This window comes from Colletotrichum orchidophilum (assembly GCF_001831195.1).
Source record: "Colletotrichum orchidophilum strain IMI 309357 chromosome Unknown Scaffold_254.1, whole genome shotgun sequence".
Lineage (NCBI taxonomy): Eukaryota > Fungi > Ascomycota > Sordariomycetes > Glomerellales > Glomerellaceae > Colletotrichum > Colletotrichum orchidophilum.
The window spans coordinates 1-26,153 of record NW_019173210.1 but is presented as its reverse complement, the minus strand read 5'-3'; the positions used below and the strand labels follow the sequence as shown (position 1 = coordinate 26,153).

Below are 26,153 nucleotides of genomic sequence, written 5' to 3'. Positions count from 1 at the left end.
AAAAAAAAAGGGCTTCTTCAGCGTGACTTTGAACGTCACCGGAGCGTGATGTTGCAAATCTCCTCAACTTCTGCCCAGCTCCGCATGCCGCAGGAACCGGCGGAGCGGCGACTGTCGTTGTCACGACTCACGACTCAAGTTCGCCTCCCCTCATCCGAAGCTATTTGTCGAGCTGACTCCGCAACCCGACAAGGCGCAGTAATCTGGGTTTGCTCACAACTCAAATCTTGTCGGTTTAGTCTTTTGTCTTTCTTTCACGTTCTGGCCCGCCGTTCCTCTCTCTAAACATCCGATGTGTGACCGTCGGCCTCGCGACCCCCTCTCTCTTACGGTGAGGCTGGACTTGCATACTCGACCACCCCCGGTTCACAGCTGGCCATGGATGATCCCAATAATGCCCTCTTGCTTTATTTCCAAAAAAGATGAGAGCTGAGGAAAAACAACAACGACAGCCGGCAACACGAGGCAGGCTGGTTTCACCAGCCGTCATTGTCTGTGCTTGTCCGTACTCCTCCTCGTGCCTTGATCATGGAAGGTTAGCGTCGGTCGATATGCTTGATGGTTCTCGGTACGTATCTCCAAGTGGTCCTTCATGGTTGCTTTTGTTCTCCATTTTAACCCTCTTTTTTTTTCTCCTCTCTCCCTTGCCCTTCTCCTTGCTTATTCCCTTAGTGTCGATTAGGCAGGTTTTGCTAGGCCTCTTGGGAATACTTCGGATACGTCCTATAAGGTCTCCCGAGTAGTGCCGTAGGCTGGACGCCAAAAGGGGCGCCGTCGGGTTTGCGTGAGGTACACTAGAGCTCGCGTTAGCCCATCAGACTAATGCCGCTGCACGAATTCGTCCGGTAGGTGCAGACCGCTCGGTCATGGTTCGTTTGGCAAAACCGCAGCTTGGCTCCATCGAGGCAGCAAGCACCGGTGCCGATCCCCGGTGACGGGGATGAGCAAGTCGCTGGGCAAAGGCAAGTAAGTGTGCTTACAGGAGCCGGACCGACATAGGGCCAAGCTTTTTCCACCATTGCTGCAGGCTTACCACGTAGCTCTGCCCATCATCTGCGTTGATCAACTGGAGCAAGGTCCGCATTAACCAAGGGACCATGTCGCATCTCTGCCGACTGTGAGGAATATGCCCCCTTCTGCAACGCTCGAGGACCCTGGGACCCCACAGCAACCTGTGGAAACCTGAGAATAGGCTCGGCCGACCGAGACTTATCAGTGATGAGGATATCACATCTGCCGGAAGCGCGTCTCTCTCCTGCTCCCGTGACTTCAGCGCCCGTGCGGGCTAGGTTCTGAAGAAAGGCGCAGGTGGCACAAGAGAGTGCCAAGAATGTTCGCAAACCATGCGGGGGGGGGCGGACAACGATGTAGCCAGCAAGGCGTCCTCGGCCTCATGTTCGTCTTGTCATTCCCCCTCTTTTCGTTTCTCTACGAAACCGGATGGCTCGGAAACGATGCTGGTAGACTGACGACGGCCCTTCCCTCTCTCACTGACACCGTTCCTTGGATTCGTCCCATCGCTTGCAGTTGTATGCCCTCGAGTAAGAGAGGGAGAATGGCCACAGGTCAACCATGTTCACATTCAGCTGCTGGGCGTAGATGGAGCACACCGGGCTGACCATCGCAGCGCGTCTGTTCTCCGGAAGACTGTGCGTCGCAGGGGGTGTGTTAGGTGTTAGATGCTACCCTTCGTCCGTGGGTACTGCGTGTCTCAGCTCAAAGTCCTTCATATGGTTCCAAAGCCAAGGCCGTTTTCCTAGGGCTGCCAAAGGTTTTGTGAGAGGCTCCTCAACAACTTGGGCTAGCGGGCAGATGATTTGGATACGTTCCCGAGGTCGAGAGGTGGACAATGTGAATCTGATGACCATTTCGTTGCAGATCTCATCCATGTCTCGCCCACAACCGGCCAAAATAAGCTCCGAAAAAAGGTCGTCACAGTTAGTGTTTATGCCGCAAGCTCAATCCATGCAACTCTTGAGTCTAGTGTAACCAAGAAATCTTCCGAACCCTCACGGTAAAGTTTTTGGATATTCATGCGGAAGGCGAAACTCACAGCCTCTCTTCCCTCCTCTCGCAATCTTTGATTGAAATGACCTGTTGGGTGCAACTCTGGGATTGGCAGTTCGGGAACAATGCCGCCATCCCTGGTGCGGCTTTCAGATCGACCGAACAGCGCAATTTCCACAGCCTTACGCTGCCAAATCTCCACCGGCGCCTGATACCGGTGCGAATATGTCTGTCTTGGCTAAAACCCGGTGAAGCAGCTGTCAGGTCTGCATAGCATAGGTAGCAATAGTTGGCTCCAAGGTTAGCTTTGCCGTGCAACCATTGCGATTAGCCCAGCATCCCAAAAATAAAGTCTAGTCGAAACGGAGGCAAGGAGATCCCCATCTCCATCTGTGGCTGTATAACGATTGTTGTTGGTTGCTTACTGACTGAACACTAAGTCCTTCCTGGTATTACATAGTACTGCGGCGCTGTTAGGTGACCACTTCGAGTCAGTCGGCGACAGCCAGTAGCATTAGTGAAAACCCTGTGGGCTTATGACCCGTTGTAAAATTTGCATCATCAAGGGGAGGTCATACGCAGGGCGCTTCTGGCGACAAGCTGTCTCGGTATTGAGAGTTGACTTGGGTAGCTGTCTGTTTTGAGCCTCGTGCATGTGTTAGATTGTCGAAAGCGTGTTTCGTTGACACCCCCTTGTCGATTCGCCAAGTGCTGCAGACTAGGAGCTTCAGCAAACATCCCAGCAAGTCGTTCAAGGGGAATCCTGCGGAGCCAAAATAGCAACTTCTGGATGGCCAACAGCAAGGTTTTGTTCTTGTCTTGCATACCTTATCCGAAGATAATAACCAGAATGAACATCACCCATGTGTCTCGTGACATTGCCCCCAGATTCACATATGGAGACTCACTAATACTGCATGGTCTCAGTGACGCCCGTTCTGCAAGACCCGCACGGCTCCCAGGCCGCCCGGGGTAGTGAGAAGGTTGCCCTTCACCGCCTGTGAGGAGTATGTGTTCATTCCGCACTGGGTTTGTGGGCTATCCGTCAATGTCTCAGACTTTGAAGAACGGCTCCTTTGTTGAACTGATGCTAGCACAGCTGGCCAAACTTGTTGGAGTGCGTAGGACTGTACTATCCGTATAGTGTAGTAGGAGAGAGGAAAGGGAAGTGGAGAAGAAGGGAGGCAACGGGGGAGGGAGGCTTGCCCCTGGCCACCCACCCACCCTCCTGACGTCGGTTTGGAGGTAGAGGAGGGCACACCCCACAAGATCCCACGTGTCCGGAAGGCGTCCCGGTGTCAGTGTCTAATGCACTCCAATGGTATGGTGTGTTGCTTCGGTTGGTCAAAATGTCGTGTGAAGCGGCCTGCCATAATGTAACTCTGCGCAGTCGCGGGCGGCTTTCATGTGAGGGCGAACTCTGTGTGCCGAATGGCATCACGATCAACGCAATTTCCGCCATAATCGTCTCGCGTCGGCGCAATCTACCGGGTAGGGCGATACTGACCCCGAAGCTAGGCGTCTGCTGATGATCGGCCGCTGGCCACAATGACGTGAATTGACGTGTAGGAAATCCGCTTCAGGTTGAGTCTTAGACTTTCCCAAAGTGGTTGCAAATCATCGTCTTCCGGTGTCGAACACACAAGTCGCAGAGTGGCCCGAAACCGCCGTGAAAATCTTCAGCAAGCCATCTCCCTGCTAGCGGGCCAACCCATAGGCAAGGTTCCTGACTCAGGCCATCCTCGCCCCCCCCTCCATTGACAGCTGGGAGAGCCTAGGTTTTCTCCGGCCGGCAGAGGCCTAGGCACCTTTGAACTGCCCAGCCGGAGACAAGCAATCCCTTCTCTGCAACATCCTGTACCTGCAGCTCTGATTTGCGCCTTAATCCGGTGTCTCATTCTGACCACCAGCTCAAATACCTAATGTTGTCAAGATTAGCATCCCATTAGGCCCGTTATGCTTTGCACAATGATTTCACACGTGCCAGCCAAACAGCGACTCATCCCACTCACGGCGCCCCTCCTTGTACCGTACTCGCCTGTGATAAGCCGGGAATTGACGCAATTTGTAGTGTCACAGGCTCACAGCACTTGTAATGTCGCCGTTCCAGGGTAAGTGACGATGAATCCTCACTGGGGCGGCAGATGATCGACATGCTAAAAGCAGATCTCCTAGTGGCATCGGTCACTATCAAATGCCCTGCCTAACACTGTACAGGGACAAACGTCCACCGAGAGGCCCAATCCACTCATGGTAACCTCGTGATGACTTTTGTCGACGTGAGGGGCTCGACAACCTGGATATTGGAGGGACCTTTCCAAGGTCTATCCCCACGGGTGTTGCGGTAGATGAGCATCTCCGCCACCTGCCTAGCCAGGCCATCGTAGCCATGGCGAGACGCTATACTTGGCCAGACTCAACATGTACCCGTACATCCGGTCTGCGAAGTGCTTGTACCTAGACCGGCGAGGTCCTATAGCGTAACAAGCCGACTTTACTCATCGTGAGAGGCTCATGACAACCTTGCTAGAAGGCCAGCTCGACGACGGCCTCGTGGGGTCTTCTTATGAAGGCTATCATCCGAGCCAATATCTTCGCCAAGTCTAGCCATCAACTGGAGGCCAGCCGCGCCATGTTGCCACGCTTGTCCCATGGGTATGCCTCCCGATCGCTTGATTGCTCACACGGAGACACTCGGCCGAGCTTTTAGACAGCTTTCGACAGAGTCCGGCATAGTCGGGCTCGATGCGGACATGATTGCTCTTCCGAATTCCTATGGCCTGACTTTGACTGGCCACGCCGGGGCTTCCATGGTTGTTGATGGCAATTTTGAAGCTTGTGGTGTAGTCCACTCAAGCACGCTGTCGCAACTGCCAACATAACTGGATGAGCTAGTCTGCTAGGGTGTAGTCCGATGTGACTGCATCGTCTAGAACGTCGCCCATCATTATCAATCGCAATTATGCGCACAACGCACTAGTCCTGGTCTGGGAAAAAAAATCTCGTCAAATTTGGAACTGAGTCGAGGCTTTCGCAAGCTAAGTTCCGAACGAGTCGGCAAGACAGGCAACAATTACAAGATGTAGCCGTTTCGGACAGGCCCGTCTCAGGTCAAACACCCTCCGAGAAACATTTTGGTGGCGGTATACTTTCCGGTGCCAGATCTGGGGAGCTCATCTCACTTCCTCTTTAAGACTAAGGCGAAGGAACGGCGACGCTTGTGCTGTGACGCTTGGCGAACCCCTTAGGGACCGATTCTGGAGGCAGATTGGTCCAGGGGAAAGCGCATGAGAAGCTTGTTTGTCATGACAAAAGTTGTTTGACGGGTCTGTCGTCGAGTTTAAGCCGATGATTTCTCGGGCGATGCTGACACTGCCTAATGCAACAGCTCGGGTGTGAGATGCACCGTGAGACAGCTTCATCTCAAGTTGCCGAAGCGGGGGTTTGCAGCCGTAGGTTTCCGATCGCCCGAGCCCACCGAAGACTAGACCAAATGATGGCCCTCATAGGCTGACTGATGTTGAAAGATCCGAAGAGCACTTCGATCCGATGGGCTGACATTGATCCAACGAGCACTATTGATATCCAATACCGGACAAAGTTGTTCGGCGGTGGGTTTCCGGCTGGTTCGGCCGGCGGATCCAGCCAAGACCGACTCCACGCCGTGTTGCCGAGCCGGAGCATGCCGATCATCATCAGAGGGAAGTCCGGTGACCGCCATCAGAGTGTAGGATCCGCTTGATGGGTCAATGAAGGTCATATGAATACCGAGTTACGTAGTTGGAGGCGGGGAATGATGCCGTCTTGGTGCTGTGGGAAAGAGTCTGCAAAAGCAAAATGCCGAAGATCTTGACTCTGTCTTTTGCTCGTCCATTCTTTCTAGCAGTAACCCCTAGTTGGAGAGACAATCAGATTAGTGTCTCGCCTGCGAATAGATCTGCGCGGAGCATCGTGCCATGGCTGTGAAAAGAGACGTTGCGGTCGCGCAGGTCGATACATGCAAGTCGGTCCCAATTCCTGCAGCCGCCAAAGAAACGGCAAGGACCACCATGCTGTGCTGAGATTTTGCTTTTTGTTTGTTCGTAAATGGCCGTGATCCAGACTTTTCGACGGGAAGCAATGTTTCGTGGATCAGGGCCTGCGGCACCCGTGAGGCGTATTGTAGGCCCCATCGTGATGTTCCTCGTCGCACCCTGGCCGATCGTGCTTGATGAGACCACTCCATCGAAGTCCACTCCTTGCAGAAAGAAGCAAGATGATGACGGCGACACTCCCATGATGCATTGCAGATGCAAAGGAAACAGATCCTCGTGCAGGATCTTGCAGATGAAGTGACTGTCTCCTTGGAAGTCATCTTACGCCCCTCGACGATCGATTGCAGCGTCCAGTGGGTGTGTTACACCTGCCCAGGGATTCCATTTGTTAGTGCACACCAGGGTCCACCGTTACCAGGGCTGGGGAAAAGTCGAGAAATGGTAACAGTGGCCCCCCTTACCGCACTAACGTATGAAACCCCGAAGGAGGTGTGCTTCGGTTCCAGGGTGTAATAGTGGACTTGCGACAGATGATCCAAGATATGGCGAGAGGAGTTTGAGTAGTTGTTGTCTCTCAATTCTCGTTTGTCGTGTGCGCTCCATTCCCTTGATGAATGAGAGCAGGGAATTGATATCTGACCAAATTTCTGGAACACATTAGCCTGTTCGCTTCCACGCATCCTTGCCAATTGCTAGTCAGAAAAAGCAAAATCATGAGCTGTAGATCTGTCGATTGGCTGCCCAGTATGAAGTACGCGAGGTGTCTGTCGGATGTTGAGTTCGATCGGTTTGGTGCTATGGCTGTGGAATACCATCCAGCAGGGCTCATCTTGGGCGATCGAGCCAATCTTGCAGTGCGTAAGCAAAACTAATGCCGAAGGGATCAGGGCGGGTCAGAGTCGATTGCAGTTCCGGGATGCGACTTGTCGACTGGAAATGAGAAAAAAGAACCCCTTTGATGTGATCAAAGACTGGTATCCATGATAGGTGTGTTTGCCTGTCAAGAACCCCGGTCGCAGAGGCTAGTAGATCAACCGCACCTCCTTGGTGCCAACTGTTTGTGCCATTGGGAGACGAGCTGTCGGATTTCTGGATGCAGGGAGGTGTGATTCCGGTAGTAGACCAGACGCGGCTCAGCAGTCATCCCGACATCACCACTAATGCTGCCTCGGGGCATCACGGGGAAGTTGCCGGACGGGTTAGAACATGGTGTTGTCAAACTGGCGAAAACCGTTGCCAACCGACCGGAGGCACATAATCGTACCACGAGAATCTGACAGGCCGGGGGCCGTTGTTCTTTTACATGGTGGTTGGTTGTGGAAAAAGAAAATATGCCCGTATGTATCTCTTAGATCGAACACTGTGCCACAACAGCAGTAATCTGGCGTTTGGTGTTTGCTTGTCCAATGTTTGCTTTTTCGGCCCCGGGCCAGGCCTTTAAAGCCGCTTGATATTAGTTGATTTGTCTCAATCATGTCTCTTCTTGTCTGCTGACCTGTCACTTGTCGCTTCTGGACACGAGAAAAGCTGTTGGTAAAAAAGCAAAACAGGCTTTGCAATTCTCGTGGTTTGGTGAGGACGAAGTAACCAACTGTACCGCTACTTGACCTCAACGGCTGTCTCGGTTCGTTGATAGCAGGCTGTGACCAAACCTGTTCTGGTTCATTCGGCGAGTACTCCGTCTTCCTCAGGCTGAAACTGGGTTGGCTCGTTGGGGATGTTTCTGTCGAGATAAGAAATGCTTGGTAGCGACGATGTCGTGTTTGATGATGTAGATGATGTCGAGGAAGAAACAGAAGAGGACGGGGAGGACGGCAGCTTCAGTTTCTGAGGCAAGCCACAGTTTCGGCTGTGCCTTCTACAATGCGACCTGGATATAGATGCCGGCAGCCAGTTGACATCACGTGGTTACTCTTACCCTCCAAATTGGAAAGAGAGTTGTTGGGATGGAAAGGGCGTTTCATGCACCATGGCAGTGAGAGTAGGAGGTGCCTTTGTCGGTGGATGGACAACAGAGTCAGCAGCCTAAGGGCTTCAAAATGGCTACTTGAAGCACTGGTAATGGGGGTTGGATATGAGATGAGATTCGCAGATATCGACAGAGTGGCGAGTGTAAGAGCCCCGACTGAAGTGCACTTGCCTCCCAATGAGCAAACACCTCGTTTACCTCACAGGTTTGGCTGTCGTTGTGTGGTTTCTGATCATGTCCTAGAATAGAGCTGCCCGGCGAATATCATCAGTCCTATTCGCAATTTAGCAACTGTTACTTTCAAGGTAGCAGCTCTGTTGCAAAAAACCACAGACATTGTGCCTCCACTCCACGCCTTGCTACACAGCAAACTCGACCTCAGGACACAGAACGACGAAGCGCAAACATAAATCAAAGGCAGAAGATAAAATAATGAGAGTGGAAGTATTATTGAGAGTGCCTTTGCCCCACATCTACCAGAAGGCCTTCATGATCGTCGCCCATCCATCCGCTCAGCAGGACTTCAAGTCTCAAGAAATCCACTGTTCAAAACACCAAAAAACATACAACACCAGGTATTCGCTGGTCGTCACCGACCCAACTACTAATCCGGCCCTCATTAGCTTATCTATGGGAGAGCGGACGGGATCCCGAGTTTTCCAATGGGTATGGTCGTATGTGGAAGTTTGATGCGTGTGAGTAGAAAATGACGTCTCGAGCAGAGCTGTGTCGACGATCACAGGTTTGGGAATTCAAACACACTCGAAAGCAAAAGACCAAAATTTAGTTGGCAGAAAATTTTCAAGTCTTAATTGGATATATCAATCATAAGAAGCTGTGACATTCATGCGCGATTCCTGCTCAAGACTTTCAAAGCTTCGCATTCGCCTCGGCCTAGAATGGCCGGTTTACTCATTATCCGCGTGATATCATCAAGCCCAAACAACAGAGACCAGCAATACTATTAGAACAACGCCGGATTCTAGGTAAAGACATATCTCATTCAATTGACTGTGAAATAATGAAATCTCCCCGCAGCTACCCATCAGCCAGCCGACCTGGGCCAGACCATACGCGCGCATCATGAACCTAACCTCCCAGCTTAGTGACAGAGATCTAAGAGACCTCATCTCAAATCATAGTAAACCACATCATAGCGTCAGTACCGCCCGCCCATTCTCTCTAGATCCGCCTCCTCTATCACGGGACTACTCACCCTTCCGTCCACCTTTTGTATCGAACTGGCCCCAACACCTGTTCCACCGCCTCCAACGCTCCAACTACCCCAGCTACTCCTCTCTCGTGACTCTCTTGCACATGCCTCTGTCAAATCACACAAGTCTCTTGACTCCTTCCCCAACACCAGGCCTCGGGCTGGACTCCGGGGAGGCACCCACCCATTGCTCACAGCGGCGCTGACACTACTGAAACTGTCTCCTCGCTGCCGGTGCTGGTGCTGGTGCTGGTGCTGTTTTCCGTGGAAGGATATAGGACTCGCGGGACTTCCAGGAGTTGCCGGCGGAAGCGAGCGGTTCGGGGGAGGACCTGGACAGACGAGGTCTGGGATCTGTAGCGATTTCTCGTGGGGACGCGGAGGTCTCATCGGCCACGAGGGTGTGAGGTGCGGGAACGTGCTCGAGACGTTGGACACGGTGGTGGCGGTGCGACCGCTCGCGGCGCTGCTCATGCTCGATGTCTTTCCGGATCGTGAGCCAGTGCCATCGAACGTGCTCGGCGGAGGAACGCCATAGTACGGCTTGGTTGAGCGATTGTATTCCGGAGGAAGTCTGGTGGTCGTAGGTGTTGGCGTCGAGGACGGCGAGATAGGGAACGGAGAATAGCCGCCTGCCGTTTCGACTGAGGCGTCGAGCGGGGTCCGTGGGATGGAGACGTTGATGTGCGGTCTCTCGGGGTTCCTGGGGGTGGAAAGCAGCCGTCGTTGCTGTAGACGGGGCGGAGGTGTCAATGGCGTACGAATTCCTTCACGTATAGCATACAAGTTCCTCGACAGTGGTGTGGGTGATGTATCCGGCCGGGGATTGGGATGTCTGATCTCCTTCTTCAAGCTGTAGTTGTATTCTTCCCGCGAGCGACGACGGAACAGACATATCATGAAGGCCATTATCGCGAGAAAGGTTATGATGGAGGACGCCCCGATGGCGACTTTAGCTCCCATGGGTAAACCGTCTTGTCGATGGCCTTGAGACTGATTTGCAAACGGAATAGAGATTGTTGGAGTCTGCGTTTCTGAAGTCGTTGAACGTGTCGAGGGTTTCATGGTCGACAATGTAGTCGACAGCATGTCTTCCGATGGCTCCGTAGCCATCACCTTGAAGCCGGTGCGCGTTGGTTCTATCTCTTTTGAATCCGTCATGAATATCGGCACTGGGTTCTGAATGGTAAGTGGCCCGTCTGATGATATCGCGCAGAGAAAGTCGTCTGGAGGAGGCCCTGGATCTTTAATCGCTGGGGCGTGGACACTGATTCCTACGGTCAGCTGGGGACAATAGGACTTGAAGAGGGCGACTCACTTTTGCTGGCATATATTAATGATCAGATTGACGCTGGCTAAGCTAGAGTCAGAAGCCATCCAAGCAGAAGACGAGTTCTATCACTCTACTCACGATCCTGTCCCAAGTCTGAATTTCCACTTAAATGAACCCCGCATGAACTCGAGTCGCAGCAATATAATTCCCAGAAAGTCTTCTTCGCATCCGCATCGTCGGATAGCAACTTGCACATCTCAGCGTACCTTGTCTCATCGAAGCCCGGTATCACTCTGGCAAGGGTCTGGGCTCGACACTGCTCGATGCACTTTTTCGCGTCGGGAATATTGCTCGCCTCTGTTCCCCATGTCTCCTTTTTCTTGTCCAGGTCCGGATGATCATCTTCCCCTGTTTCCATAGTCGATAGATTAACCCCAGTCCAGCAGGGCTGTGATGAACGGCAAGGCGGATTTCGACTTTATTTGAGTGAGTGTAACTGTGAGTATAGTTTTGTGTGAGTCCGATGATGGGAGGCTTTCAGGTCGAGTAAGACAAAAGGTCAGTTTCCAAGTGCGGTTGAGCTGAAATCAAGGTGCCCCTCGTGATAAAGATCTTGGCAAATTCAGAAATGATCATAAGTGATATCAGGTCGACAGAACTCAAATGCAAGATTTAACTAGGTGATTAAACCTTCAAGAAACGTCCACATCGTCGATATATACCTTGTTTGTATCAAGACATACCAGGCAGCTCGCACGGGAGGCTCGGTGAAATTGAGAGGTGGACAAGGGGTCGGAAGAGACTCTGGTCAAGCACGAACGAGATGGCTACACCGCACTGTATCTGCCCACTGCCGGTTCAAGTGTCCTTCGTATGTATCCAACGTCGTACAATCCTCAGAAAGGTTGGGAAAGGAAGATGCACACACCCGACTGGCCGCAGAGGGTTGGAGAAGGAACCCGGACTTGGAAAAATTGATGTAGATGGGCCGCGAACCCGCCGTGAATAAAACTCGAGGCAAGTCCGTTGGCTTGTAGAACGGCCTCAATCAGCATGATACTCCTGGCATCGAATCAACTTTTCGTGATTTGCGTCCTCGAAGATGCTGCATCAACAAGGGGAAGCTGACATTCTCTAAGAGAAGTGATCCGTTTCGGCGTCCACCAACCTCGTATTTCCAAAGTCTCTCAATAGTATGCATTCCGCTCGTTGAGATGCCGCCCGAAATTCTCTCACCTCATTTCGTTCGAGCGTCAGTCTTATCACGAGATTCTCATAAATTCTGTGATTGGACCTGCATCGACAAGCCTTTCGTGTCACGAACGGCCCTACTTCGCACGAAACTCAACAGGAAGCACCGCGGCGGGGACAGGATTCGAAACCCCTCCATTCGGAGGATACACGGTCAGAATAGCAACGAGAACCCCCCCCCCCCCCCCCCCCCCCCCTCTCCCCCCCCCTGTTTTCGTACGCGCCCGTGAGCCTGCGGCCTACCCACACAACACTCTTATGGGTGGGGTGGCGGTCTCTTCTCTTTTTTCTCGGGGGAACCGGCCAGGGTGTGACGCCCGCGCCCCCCCCCCCCCCCCCCCCCGCCCCGGTGATCGTCAGCCGGGTGCGAAGACGGCCCGTTAAGCTAGCCGAATACCTACTAAGCTTATATGGGATGGGTGTAGCCGTCTTCTGCTCTTTGCCCGGGAGAACGTAGCGAGGGTATCACGACGGGCCCGGGATCGTCTGGCGGCGTTGCTGAAGAACACAGACCAAGGTATCACCGGGCCGGGAGCCAATGAATGTTGATCTTACGCGAGCTCCCACAGGCTCGTTGTCAGACTGTACGAAATGCCTTCCATGATGAGCTAGCGCCGATGGACTCGTGGTCAACTTGGCTACATTCTTATTTTTGCATGCCTCCTGGATCAGCTACAGGTGACACTTCAACTCCTTGGTGTCTCAGGTGTGCGAAGGAGAGTGCGCATGTAGTATGATGTCGTACAAGCTTGTTGCCCACGATGTGCCATCGTAAGTGGCAAGGCCTTGGTATGGGCTACAAAACCAAGATCCATTCCGACGAGACCCTGTTTTCTTGAGTAGAAGAGTTGTAAAAAGCAGTTCGTCATGGTTGAAAGAGCATTACACCTTCTAGAAGCCTGGTCGTCATGTCGAAAACGGTTTGTTCTCGGGTTGAGACAGTACTTCATGTCTGCAGCCGTCACACTGGTATCCAAAATGCCCTTATCTTGGGTCTGTCTTGACGCAAATCAGTCAATGAGCACTTGCACTTGTGAGCCAGAGAAACATGCAGCTTGGGACGGCGATCAGACCCAAAGTGTCAAGAAGTGGCGAGCGCTCCACGGGAATGACCAACATTCCCTCTTGCTCAACCACCACTGAATTTACGGCTTGGACTGAAGAACAGGGGTCCAAAAGTACCATTGGATTGATCTGTAGCAGGTTGTAGATCTGGCGCAGGCGGCGGCGGCGGCAACGCGTCGCAGGTTGGCCAAGGTAGGGCTGTGCAACTCGCGTGGGAAAATCTCCGTGATATCTACCTAGAAAGCTGAAAGATAGAACACTGGGGCGAACTTCAACGGAGATGCCTCATTGGTATGGCGTTCTTTGGCGTTATATGGCTGGGTATTGATGGCCGAAGGCTGCAGGGATTTACCGAGATATCTGAAGCCACCTGGGGTGGCAGGCATGCACGACGGGCGGCCATGATTTGGTATTGGGCAAAGTGGCACTTGGACCCCCTATTCTACACTTATTTTCCAGCTTGGCAGGGAAAGAGTAGACCGATCGAGATGCCAGTGGCACTTTACGCGTCCCCATGTTAACGAGCCGTCGGGGATGGCTTCTTCAGAGCTCTCGTATCGAGAAAACACTAATTTCCTCGTCACCCAACAAGAGGCTATTATCAGATTCATCGTCAGGTCTATCGTTGGGTTGCGCCACCTGAGCCTCATGATTTGAGCTGGCTAGTAAGTGCAACGTCGAAAATTTCTGCCAGAGACAGTAACTTGTCTAATCTATAAAGCAAAAATCAACTTCCAGGTCTGTCTAGAGAGCTGAAACCTTGGAGGGATCAGGCCAGGTCGAATAAGCACTCAAAACATGGATTCAAAAGAAGTGCTGAAGAACCGGTATTTCGGCCAGTTGCCTTGATAAGTAGTTTACTCTAGGTCTGGGGACTGCGAGAAACAGGCAGTAAGAAAATGGTACGCCACCGCCGGGAGGCTGCAGCAATCCTATGGTTTTGTTTGCTTGCTCAGCTCCACCCGACAAGGCCGCAGTGAACGTGCCGGTCCTTGATTTGTGGAAATGGCGCCAGCTGAAGGATGAGCGTGCATGTAGTTTCCCGCCGAAGGTCGTTTGTACAGGGCGAGCAAGTAAATTGATGGTGGGGGGCAGGTTGATCTTGGAACGTCGGTGGTCTCTCTTGTTGGAGTTGCTTTTCAAATACTCCCGAGGCGCGCCGCAAAGTGCGTATTGCTATTATGCGGCCGTAAGCATGCCCCCCTATTGAGAGGCATACTTGATCGAAATAGCTCGGGCAGTCGGCGGTGACACGATTGGGCAATCGGTAAATGGCAACCTTTCTGGCGGAAACACATTCATCCACCTACTTTAGGCATCGAGACATACCTCAGTATGTGTACCGATCAAATGCATACCTAATATGACACTGCTGTTCCTCAATCATGTAGAATCACAGCCACTTCCTCAACAAACCATAGAGATATTGAAGTGGGCCCTCTGTTGCGACTGTCATCACCATGCTGACCGAGAAAGCCGATTCAAGTATGCAACCAGACTCGTTCCTCATTGTAAGTTTGGCCGTGAGACACGTGGGTAGGATACACGTGCAGACCCGTACGATTGACAACTCATCTTTCAGGACCTGATTATCTTTCTGGACTCGACGTGGCGGGATTGAGCAGGCACTATGGAAGGAGGGTCGGCCACAATGCCGTTTTCCCGGGTTGTGTCAGCGGCCGGCATTATCGCCCGCAAAATCCGGCCCCGTAATGCCGAGTTCGTCGGGAGGAGGTGCCCGAGGAAACGGCGCGGGACCGCCTGAGAGAAATGAGCGAATCGATGGCGCCCTGAATGAGCGGGATGACGTGACGGCGTGGGTGGGGGGAAATTGTGGGACGCTCCGACGCTCCGACGCAACTCACGCTGGGACCTGAGTGGTGCGCGGGGGGTTGAGAGAGCGGGGCATTTGGGGGTTTGTTCATCATCATGCAATGGAGGGGTAAAGTGACGGCGTCCTTGATGGTGGAGGGGTCGAGCTGTAAGGAAGATAAAAAAGGTTCGAGGGGTCTCCTTTAGACTAGAGGTTCAATCTCTCAAGAGCAATCAACCATCGAAGCCTCGCTATTTCATCATCCTTACTACGCCTCAAGCGACATTCAAGAATAGATATCGAGAATAAAACAAACGACAAGATGACCAAAGTTTTACTTACAGGTGAGCGATGTGTGAGGCTACAGCCACAGTCTCACTGGCACCCGTGACACATGTGCAAGAAGTTGCCACTCCAGCCAGGTAAACACCACTCAAGAGCACGAGTATCTAACACGCGGCAGGCGGTTCCGGCTTCATCGCCGCACACATCCTCGAACAGCTCCTCGCGCGCGGGCACTCGGTCGTGACGACCGTCCGCTCCGAGGACAAGGCCCAGAGGATCCGCGACGCCCACAAGAACCTCGACGCCTCGCGCCTTGAGATCGCCATCGTCCCGGACATTGCGCGCGAGGACGCCTTTGACGAGGTCGTCAAGACGCCCGGCCTCGAGGCGGTGCTCCACACGGCCAGCCCCTTCCACTTCAAGTGGACCGACGCCCAAAAGGAGCTCATCGACCCGGCCGTTATCGGCACGACGGCCATCCTCAAGGCGCTCAAGAGGGACGCGCCGGGCGTCAAGAGGGTCGTCGTCACGTCGAGCTTCGCGTCCGTCGTTGACGAGGCCAAGGTGGAGGACCCCAACACGGTCTTCACCGAGGAATTCTGGAACCCGGTCACTGTTGAGGATATCGGACGGAACCCGGCGACGGCGTACCGTGCTTCGAAGAAGCTCGCCGAAAAGGCCTCTTGGGATTTCGTCAAAAACGAGAAGCCCGGGTTCGATCTCGTAACGCTGACGCCGCCGCTCGTCTTTGGCCCCGTGGTGCACCATTTCGCGGACCTCAACAGCATCAACACGTCCAACGAGCGGGTCGTGGACCTTGTCAAGGGCAAGTGGAAGGACGCCGTGGCACCGACGGGCGCGGCGTATCTCTGGATCGACGTCCGAGACCTGGCGCTCGCGCACATTTTGGCACTAGAGAAGCCCGAGGCCGGTGGCAAGAGGCTGTTCACGACGGCCGGGTGGTTCAGCAACGCCGAGATTGCGGCGGTGGTGAGGAAGAACTTCCCCGACCTCGGAGACAGGTTGCCCGCGGAGGGTACCAAGGGTGGAGAGCTGCCGCCCAAGGATAAGGTGTATGGATACGACAACAGCGCGACGGAAAAGATTCTGGGTATCAAGTGGAAGAGCTTGGAAGAGAGCATCACCGATTTAGTTAAGGATATCAAGGCGTTCGGGGTCTAGACTGCTCCGTTGCCCGTGAGATCTTAGTAATCATACCACTGCACTATCGGGTTCCTTCCCTCGGAGGGTTACGGGCAAAGCATGAGAATCTGTTTCCTACCTTAAGTATCTCTTCTGCTCCTTCCGTCGAAAAGATGAGGTGGAAAAGGGATGAGGCCATGTGAGAAGTGCCGGTGAGTGAGGCGGTTGCCACCAATCTGATAAGCGAATTAAACATGTGAGCACGTGATGCCGGCCGGCGACCGCACATTCCTATAGTTTGGGTTCTATTTCTTCACATTTAATTGCCTAGAAAAGGGAAACCTCGGAGAGCATTAAACGCGGTATATCAAGCTGTTGAGCACGCTGCATGATGCCTCCAACCTTCACATCACCACGGCATCTAACATCATTCAGGTATGAGCTTAGACTTACCTCAAGCATACGGGATTCAGTGTACAAACACACACACACACACACACACACACATATATATATATATATATACATATATACGACAAGAAGTGAAAGGCTTTATTAGTGTGTGAGGTTGACTATGGAGTGCCGTCTGACACTAGACAACCACTTACAGCCTTGGTTCCTGATATATCAATTCTTTTGGAAAACAGACTGTTTACAAGGTTATTCAATTTCTGCTGTTCACGTCAAATGCCTCTTGAAATATCATGGAAGCAGTCGCAGTCAGTTGCCATGGCGGAAAATGGGCTTGGGTGGACGCCTTCTTGAGATGTTTGTGTTTTCAATGTTGAATAAATAAACAGCCTCTGACGGCAGAAGAAGAAAACAGATTTTCATTTGTCAACAGTAGAGACCCTGCAAGAAGACAAGACTGTCTGTCGACATTTCGCGTCTTTCGCGAGAATATTTTCACTCGTGGGGCCTGGTGGCCGCACTCGCAACCCACGCCAGGACTCTCCTCACCCATGAACACAACGTGAGCAGATTGTAAAAGTCAATTCAAATAATCTGAGGACTTCAGTCAACTACGATAGACGCCGGCTTTGCATTCTATACTATATGGCAGCATTCACCCCCCAAGGGCCAAACCCAGACCAATGACCACCACCACCTCCTCCTCCCCCTCCACCCCATCCAAACGCATCCGGATCCAACATCCCCCTCCGTCCCATCCCCCCAAGCCCACCCCGATTATGCTCCTCACACAAAGTCCGATCCCGACCCCTGACCTCAACACCATTCGTACACCCGGGCTGCCGACACCTCGCATGGCCCGTACAAAACCGCGAATCCCCCTCTGCGTCGGCCCGCTCCGTGCACCCTTCGTGGCCGCACGCGTGGGCCTGACAGTACGGCGACAGCGGTAAATTGAGCCCTCCCGCGCGGTTGAACCCGCCAAACATCATCATCGTCTGGGACAGGACCATGGGCACGCGGAGCTGCTGGCAGCCTACGACGGCGCAGTTTTGGTCTGTACAGTAGGGGCCAAAGTTGGAGCGCTCATTTTGGCAGGTGCGGTCTTTGCAGGTGTGATCTACGCACAACGAGCCTCCGTCGACGACTCGGGAATCGCAGCCTGCCCGGCGGCAGCGGGTTGTTGAGTCTTACTTTGAGTCAGATTGGTGGATTTGAGGCAAGAGGGAGTGAAGGAATCAAGGTGAAGACACGGGGGCCAGGGGGGAGAGAGTCGATGTCAAAGATGATATCGAGAGGGAAGAAAAGGGGAGGTGACACTTACGCTCCTCACACACGTCTCTCACGTTCTCCCCATCCACATGTCGAAACCGCTCACACCCAGGCGTCCTACACATCCGGTGCCGATCACAGTAATGCCCGTACTCCCCCTGCCTGTCACACCCAGGCCTGGCGCACTGGTGCATGGGACACCACTTATCCAACCACTTCCTCTCCCAACAATCATCCGTCTCGCACTCGTGGCGCTTACAATACCGCCCGGCGTCCCTCCGGTGACGCGTCTTGGGCCGCGTGCAGCCCCTCTCCTCGCACGTGTGCGCCGCGCACGTCTCGTCGGCGTCCTCGGCCCGCCCGTTGTTGCAGGCCGGCTCGAACTTGCAGTAGTGCTCGCCGCAGTGGGCCGAGGTGACCCCCCGCTCGCTGACGTGGGCGAAGCGCCGGCAGCCCGCCGCGGCGCACATGCGGTGGCGGTCGCAGTGTCGGGAGGCGTCGTGCGGGTCGCCCGTCGCGCCGGGGCAGCGGGCCAGGCAGGATGGGGCGGCGCAGGTGTGGGAGGCACAGAAGGAGGAAGGCGAGGCCTTTGGGTTTGTGCAGTCTTGGTGGTCGCAGCGGTGGTCGGGGCAGTATCGGTAGTCGACGCCGTTGGGGTGGTTGCGTTGGTTTGCGCAGCCTTGCTGGAGGCAGTTGTCTGGAGTTTTGTTAGTTTGTGGATGACGACAGACGGAGGGCATGCTGGAAAATGGTTTTGGGATGGAGCCAACGTACGGTACTGCGAGCAAAACCTGAATTCCTTGGGATCGTAATTCTTGATGTAATTGGTGCATCTGCCATCATTCATTGTGCCTTGGCATAGTAGATCTAACAAGAAGGATCAGCTACCGAAGCTACGGTGGTAATGTGAGATCTTGGAGGTCTAGGGGGCGAAGCACGTTGTTGACAATAGCCCTTGTTATTTGTCCTCATGTTCACACATGCAGCGTTGTTGTCAATCTTCTTGCAGCAGTGAAGTTTGCAGAAACGAGATGGAAAGCGGTGTCCCTCCTTTGTCAACGTTACCCTGGAGTAGGGACATCGGCCCATGGGAGTTGCGTAGCTGCATAGTCTTTCCAGCTCTTGAGGCGTGAGTCTTTTTCTCCTGCTCATGGTGATTCCCAGGACGAATTCAGGCCGATTCGATGTTTTTTCTTATCTATTTATCAATTCTGATGAGACGACTTGTCAAAAATCTGGGTTGAATTGTCAAAACTCAAGGAGGGAGAAAAAACGAGGGAGCAGGTTGTCGCCAACTTTAGTTCTCTTGGGATTTTATATGCGGACACCAGGTGAACCCTGCTTAACTTGGCGCAATAGTCGGTGAGCAGGCACCCGCGAGGCAGATCAAGGCAGAAACTCGCGAGAAAAACAGTTCTTGGTGGAATGCGAGATGTGATGGGAAAACCAAGCATGATGACGCGGGGAAGGCGGTGCTCGATGTATGACGAGGGCGGATGCCCGTGTGAGAGCCCGGTAGAGACCCGATTAGGCGTTCTCCCATGAAAGGGAAGACTCGTGACTTGTAGATGAGGAGGGAAAGGTCAAGAATTCATCGTGTACGATGAAATTTTTGCGTAAGGAGACGTAGTTTGGCTGTAGTGTTGGGGAGGCGGTGTGCCTCACGATGGTTTCACGGGGATGTCGATACCCGTTGCTGCTTCAACGGTCAAGCTAGTTCGGAAGAAAAATGAGACCAATGACTGCTTGCTTCACAACCAAAGGAGATACGAGAGTACTGGGCCGAGTGCTTAGATTTCCAACCGTCGTCTAATTCGCAGGCGATGGATTCGACCAAACACTAGGAAGAAAGCATCCATGTTCCAGATATGAGGGCCATCTACGTAGTTTCCACATACTGTGATTGACGTCCGCATTCAAGATTAATGATTTGGGAAGACTTATCTCTGGAGGATAAGTAAGCGTTCCTGTGTCTCATGATATTTGTATGGGTTGATTGGCCGAGAATGCGGTGACAAGTCTTGTACAGCGCTTGATAAAAGATCTGTTTCATAAGGTGCTCATAGCAGTCAGTCAAACGTAGTTGGGTGACATTTGTACCACTGAGTATCTACCATTCGCTCATGCTGAATGAGGTGAGGGGCAACAGACAGCGGATCAATCACTTACGTCTGTCTGTCTATATCGAAAACAGATGCTCGAATACAGATAGTGTTTCTATCATACACATTAGCAAACCTTGATACCTTTGACACGTTTGAAGATACTGGAAGTATTGTGAAGTCTTGACGCCGAAGAGTAAGCAGGACACTTTCTCACTCTGTCGCCGTCGTCAACCTGGTAGATGTCCGTCCATCCAGATGTAGGTGAAATAGGTACTAGGTATGGCGGGTAGGTCGCTCTACTGCGTAGGCATGCATGCATGTATGTTTCCACATCAACACCGTCCCCCAAAAAGCAAAAGAAATGCGTCGAGGGGGAATCGAACCCCCGGCTCCCCGACGCTGCTTGATGGCAACGGAGAATTTTACCACTAAACCATCGACGCGGATGTGGCTGATACTCAGATCGAGGGTATCTCGATGCTGGGTTGACGATGGGGCGAGGTGGATGTGGACTTATATCGCGCAGTGCAATCTTCGACGAGGGGGGCTGTGGTGGGTTGGCGTTGGTGTTGTGGAGCTCGGCGGGTGGGGCTCATTAACCCGTGCAGACTCACAGGAGGATCTGATTTTGTAGTAAAAAATTCAAGCCGATCTTGAAAATAGATTTGCGCGGTGTAAGAATGTCGGAATTATGCTTGATGCATGTGCGTGGCTCAGCGTTGGGTTGGGCGTGTGTGAGATGAGTGGGTTGGTTGGCGGTTGCGAAACGTACGGGTGGTGGTGACCAGGGCAACTTTTGAGGGAGAGTGCCATAGTACGGTGCTGGGTAAGGAATGTCTTCATTCAAGTGAAAGCCAACAATCCAAAGTAGGGACAGGAAACTGGAGTTTAGAAATTTGAGTTTTTGTAGCGTCATCCAGAAACTTGAACTGAGCTATATCGACGTCAACAGGAGTCGCAAGCGGAAGGCATGTCCCTCTCGAAAGGTTACAACTGTGTCACATTTCGACAATGATCACCAGTACTTTAAATCACCAGGGCCAAACTCCTAGGGTCATCACTGTATTGTTCACCGCTTACCCTCAATCACAATCCGGATTGTAGAGGCATATCTAAGCCTCTTCAGCTTCTTTTCCTGTAATGTTGAAAGCTGGTCAAGCACTCTTGACCGACTGGAATGACAAGTTTCCCTCCGGCGCGCTATGCCATGTGAAATGTATCCCCCCCTCTCTCTGTTCTTCCCGTGCTGTGGAACCGAAACCGCACAGATGCTGTACTCTACGCCGAGTCACCCTCCAATCCCTCCTCCAAGTCTTCGCCGTCGCCTTTGAGAACTTCGGCCTCGGCCGTCGTCAAGCCTTTTCTAATAGCGAGGACGTTGTCCACAATCACTGCGTCGATGCCTTCTTTCACCTGGCGCTGCGAGAAACAGTTAGCACGGCTTGTGCCCGCAGTGTATGTATGCCGGGAGGAAGCTTACCTGGACCATGATGGGGTTATTGTTCAATGTTCCGTAGCTGACACATAGGAGACCGCTTTCCTTGACGACTCGTACTAGCCGAGGACTGTTGATGAGCGGCTCAGCGGCACTGACGATGCCAATCAAGTTCCAGCGACTGGCGAATCGAATCGCCTCCTGAAGCGAGGACGCTCTGATATCACCGACAGGGCAGGTGCCTGCATCCGTCAAGAACATGATGGGGATGGAAGGCTGCTTGAAGGTCAAGCAGAGACAGATGTCCGGGTTAAATGAGCTGAAGATGATGTGTCTGTTACCAGCGAGGTCGTAAACCTTGGACAGGACAGTGTCGCAGAAGGAATTCAGCTCGACAGCGTAGGTGTCCATCTCCTGCTCCTCACTCTCGTGGAGCATGGGGTACTTCATCTCAATGTTGAAGCCGATATGCTCGGGGAGCTGTCGGAACAAGTCCTCCAAGGTGGCGAACGGGGCCTGAATGAAGTTGCCCCTGGAGTTGGCTTTGTAGCCCTTGTTCTTGAAGTCCCGAGTGTGCTTCATGCGCTCTTCACTGTGCCCGTTGAGGCTGTCGCCAGCGTAGCCCATGGACAAAGATCGTTGTCTGGGGCCGGGTGTGTTGTTCCTCACTCGCTCAATCCTCTCATTAACAGCGTTAACACCATTGTTGCGGTTCGAGTCGGGGTTGATGTGCAGGAATTGCTCCAAGGTCAAGGTATGGACTGGGGCATCGATACCTGTCTCGCTGACTAGGAAATCGTGGTAGATGACCGGAACGTGATCCTTGGTCAACTGCACATCAAACTCAACGTACTGCGCGCCGAGATTGGCTGCTGCGATGAAGGAAGGTACCGTATTCTCTCCAAGCTGGAGAGACTTGTTGCTCGTCAAGTTCTTACCCATGCCGCGGTGACCAATGACCATCGTTGTAGCTAGCTTCTTCCAGTAGGTCTGCTGAGAGTTGATTTCCATGTTGGGGTGCGAGAATGGCGTGACCACGAGGAAGTTGAAGTTGACAGTGCCAATGACATCCAAGTTGTTGGCCAGAATCGGCACACAGACATCACCCTGGAGGTTCATGCGCTTCGTGCCAAGCGTAGGCCTGATTGATGACAAGAGGGCTACGCCGCGTCCAATCTTGTTCTTCTCATTTCCAGAGTAAGTTGGGACAATATCAAACATGAGCTTGACCTGGGAAGGATCTGCCGAAGTGAACACAATAGGCTCCGTGGAGATGGTCTCGTGGACAGGCAAATCAACAATGGTGGGCTCTCCCTTGGCACCACTGGCTGACACGACAATGGACAATGCCGTGTCCAGTTCGGTCAAGTGAGCCTCGGTCAGGGGCACGCGGTCGAGCTTAACGGCCTCGAGATTCTTGCGCATATCCATGGACCCGAGACTGACGAGAACCATGCTCTGATCGGTCAGGTAGCGATGGCCAAAAGTCTTGACCGGCTCAACGGGGCGAATAGTTCCATTCGACTTGCGGCCGTCGATCGATGACATGTTTTCGGGAGATGATGACCGAGGAGAGCTTTCATTGGAAATCTTGAGATTCCTCGTAGGCTGCACAATCTCGGACTCGGCTTGAGTCGCGAGGAGCCTGGCAATGTCGAAATGACCACGCAGGGCGGCGTGTTCCTTGGCGGTCCAACCTGACGAGTCGGCCTTGGCGACTACCGCGCCAGAGTCGACCAGCAGTTGCACCATCGACAGATGGCCGTCAACAGCGGCGACATGCAGTGGCGTCCAAGCATAAGTGTTCTCCGCGACCTCGAGGTCGGCCTTCTGCTTGTCAGTGCCAGCAATCAGCGACTTTGCGATTTCATCGTGACCGAATCGGGCGGCTAGGTGCAGCGCGGTTTCACCCGTTTTGTCCTGCCAGTTGATGTCCACCCCAGCTTCTACGAGCATCTCGACAATGACCTTGTAGTTGGACTTGGTGGCCATGGCGAGAACAGCACCGGATTTGGATACCGTTCGTCTCATCTCGGCCTTCCTGACACTAACACCCTGCCAGTTTTCTCCCTGCAGAAGTGCTTTGGTGGTCAATGGATGTCCACCCACGACACTCAAGTGCAGAGGAGCATATCCTTCGTTGTCCTGCCATTCGGGGGCGTCAATGCCGTTCTCGACGTTGAATTGACCCCATTCTTGCATCTTGGCCATGATGATTTGGCACACCACGACGAAGCCGAATCGGGCGGCATAGTGAAGTGGCAAACGTCCAAATGAGTCTCTGGCGCTGAGTGCATCTCTGTGCTCGGGCTTGAGGGTGTTGAGTAGGTACACGAGAATCTGGACAGCCTCGTCATCTTGACCAAGAAGCTTAGTCTCGTTTTGATTGAGCGCACGAGGAACCACAGCCTGTGAGACTGCTGGTTGGAGGTCGTGAGAGGTGAACTGAGTGCCGATCGGGAAGGGATACGATTTGGGCTCATTATCGGGATCAGACGACTTGGTTCTGCCGATGTGAATGACGAGCCGGTGGATGCAGTTTCTATGGTTGATGTCGTCGGGCTCATGGATGGACGGCAGCTGATCGATGAGATAGGCGATGCTGGCCTTGGATCTCGCAGCAATAGAACGCTGCAGGAGGTTCAGAAGCAAGCTTTGAGACGACTGCTCGCCTGTCACGTTGCCCTCCTCCAGTCCCGTCTTGAGCGACTCGACATTATCGTTGCGGATGGCCTGCTCCAAAGTGTCGAGTAGGTTTTGCGACAAAGTCAACATGGCCTTGGAGGACACGCGGCCCAGCGATCGCACTGACCTGTCTGACTTGGAGTCGTCCACGTTGCGGGCGTCGCCCAGGGCGGAGATCCATTTGTTAATCTCGGCGAGGAGGCGCGTGCTCGTTGTGTCTTTAGCAAACGGCAACGGGTCTACCTTTGTAGAGATGTAGCGGTGCTGGGAAGCCGTCTCGGGAAGCTTCTTGTCGAGCTTTTTGGTGATTTTAACAAAGCCTCTGCGGTTGATCTCGGCGAACCAATTGAGATTTCTGAGCATGATGCGCATCTCGTAGAGAGCGCCCATGAGCTCCTCGGTCTCATCTTCGTCTAGGTTAGAGACGACGTCGGGGACACGGCCATAGCGGTCACGCAAGAGACTGAGACGGCGGACGGCCTCGCCAAGCTTGCGGTTGTAAAAAGAGTCGACATCTTCGAGGTTACGATCCAGGGCAAAGAAGAATTCTGCAACATGCGGTCAGGGGATGGGCTGCGCCCTCACGGTCCGGTCCAAGTCCGCCCACCTGCAAGATCCACCCTCTCTCCGTTCTTGGCCGATTGCGCCGCGGCCTTGATCAACTTCTTCAGGCCCTTGTAGTTGATGTAGAAGGCTGCCCACTCGGGGACTTGGTTGCGGGGGAGACTGCAGACTACGTAAGCATGTTTTTGTATAAAAGAACGAGAAGCAAAGGCAAAGGCAAAGGCCAAAAATAGCTGAGATGTCGGTATCTGTCGGGGGAAGGGAGAGGGGGAGGGGCGGAGGGCGCACTTTCTGCCAAACTTCATGGTGAATGATGTCTGAGCCCGTTATCAGGGATTGGAAGTGACGCTGTGGCGTCCGTTCGTAGTGATACTGTCTGTCTAGGCGATACTCCGTACGGCTAGATAGAAAGAATGCTGCAGCAACAGATAAGGTGCTGACGAGAAAACAAGACGTGAGAAGTGAATATTGAACAGCTGCTTAGAGGCGGATGGACTCGCAAACGCGATCAATCATATTCTCTCTCTCTTTCTCAGTTCTCTCAGGTGCTCTCGTTTTTTGGTCGGGATTAGCTGCTGACGGTCGGAAGTTTGTAGTAAGAGGTAAGTGGGGTTGGAGGAGGATGCCAGAAACTGGATGAACAAATCCAAACCAGTGTACCGGAGAAAACTCGAGATCCTGGAAGGACGTCCGCCTCTTCTTTGCCGCGGCAGAGAGAGGATACAATATTCAATGTCGCTCAGGGCAGTCACGAGAGTCCCGTTGGTTTTTCCAGGTTCAAGGAGCTCCACAGCCAGCTCGCCATTGACTGACAGGGCGGAGAAGCAGTGACTGAGAGCGTATTGTCCAATGACTGGCTATCGAGTACACTCAATAGCCCAAAGGGAAAAACAAGAAGAAGAGAAAAAAAGGTCTGGACGTTCTAGGAAGCATCGGTGGGTTGGAGAGGGATTTTGAATGAACCAGGACTTCAGACCGACCGGCGCAAGCAGAGTGGATTGACAAGTGACGGAAGCATGCAACAGCAAGTAGGAGAGAAAAGACGAGGTGTGAGAGGTGTGAGAGGCGTGAGCTCATCTCAACATCCACCGCGACCGCCGGGTATCCGAGGCCTTGGCACGCCGTACCTAAATGTCGGTGATCAAGTACCCCACACGCCAACTGGTGCTGGGGAGGGACTGCCGAGTCCCGGCGCGACGACTCGAGACAAGGTCGGGAGGTACCTGAGACATCCAGCTACACCATCTGCGTAATGTACCCAGCGCCAGTCGCTTCTGAACGTGACGGCAGGTGAGGTGAAGGCAGGAAGTGGCAGCAGCAACCCAGCAGAAGGTTTCTGCCCTCGAGATGAAAGAGAGTCCAAAAACAGCTTGAGGTGTGGCGTTATCCGGTCGGTGAAGCTAGCCACTGGGAAGCCGCCGTCGCCCACCCGTGGAGCGTCGCCGGGTCGTGATTCGCCAAGTCACGGGATAGCCGCTCCACCACGGCTTCAGCTGGCCGGCCTGTCCATGAGCACCCCGCCGTTGATGTAGCACCATCGCTGGCCATCCTGACCTTTTTTTCCATCTTCATCTTCCAACGCGTACATCTAGCGCTCCTGTCACAAGTGAAAAAGAAAGAGAGAGAGA

General features: G+C 53.2%; 5 protein-coding genes across 5 annotated transcripts; 2 read left to right on the top strand and 3 right to left on the bottom strand.

Annotated features, from left to right (window-relative positions):
* Positions 1 to 9,169: 9,169 nt before the first annotated feature.
* CORC01_14224 (uncharacterized protein) lies at positions 9,170 to 10,914 on the bottom strand (the record flags this gene model as incomplete). The annotated part of the gene is made up of 3 exons (XM_022625835.1): positions 9,170 to 10,490; positions 10,542 to 10,583; positions 10,763 to 10,914. 3 exons carry the CDS (start codon positions 10,912 to 10,914, stop codon positions 9,170 to 9,172), a joined length of 1,515 nt encoding a protein of 504 aa, XP_022467660.1.
* Positions 10,915 to 14,947: 4,033 nt separating this feature from the next.
* Positions 14,948 to 16,092, top strand: CORC01_14223 (NAD dependent epimerase/dehydratase; the record flags this gene model as incomplete). The annotated part of the gene is made up of 2 exons (XM_022625834.1): positions 14,948 to 14,969; positions 15,089 to 16,092. 2 exons carry the CDS (start codon positions 14,948 to 14,950, stop codon positions 16,090 to 16,092), a joined length of 1,026 nt encoding a protein of 341 aa, XP_022467659.1.
* A 1,013-nt stretch (positions 16,093 to 17,105) lies between these two features.
* CORC01_14222 (uncharacterized protein) lies at positions 17,106 to 18,583 on the bottom strand (the record flags this gene model as incomplete). The annotated part of the gene is made up of 4 exons (XM_022625833.1): positions 17,106 to 17,521; positions 17,593 to 17,657; positions 17,938 to 18,433; positions 18,511 to 18,583. The coding sequence occupies 4 exons, from the start codon at positions 18,581 to 18,583 to the stop codon at positions 17,106 to 17,108; spliced, it is 1,050 nt and encodes a 349-aa protein (XP_022467658.1).
* A 2,536-nt stretch (positions 18,584 to 21,119) lies between these two features.
* Positions 21,120 to 24,830, bottom strand: CORC01_14221 (glycerophosphoryl diester phosphodiesterase; the record flags this gene model as incomplete). Its single annotated transcript, XM_022625832.1, has 3 exons — positions 21,120 to 21,260; positions 21,322 to 24,509; positions 24,569 to 24,830. 3 exons carry the CDS (start codon positions 24,828 to 24,830, stop codon positions 21,120 to 21,122), a joined length of 3,591 nt encoding a protein of 1,196 aa, XP_022467657.1.
* Positions 24,831 to 25,541: 711 nt separating this feature from the next.
* On the top strand, positions 25,542 to 25,778 carry CORC01_14220 (uncharacterized protein; the record flags this gene model as incomplete). The annotated part of the gene is made up of 1 exon (XM_022625831.1): positions 25,542 to 25,778. The coding sequence occupies one exon, from the start codon at positions 25,542 to 25,544 to the stop codon at positions 25,776 to 25,778; it is 237 nt and encodes a 78-aa protein (XP_022467656.1).
* Positions 25,779 to 26,153: the final 375 nt, after the last annotated feature.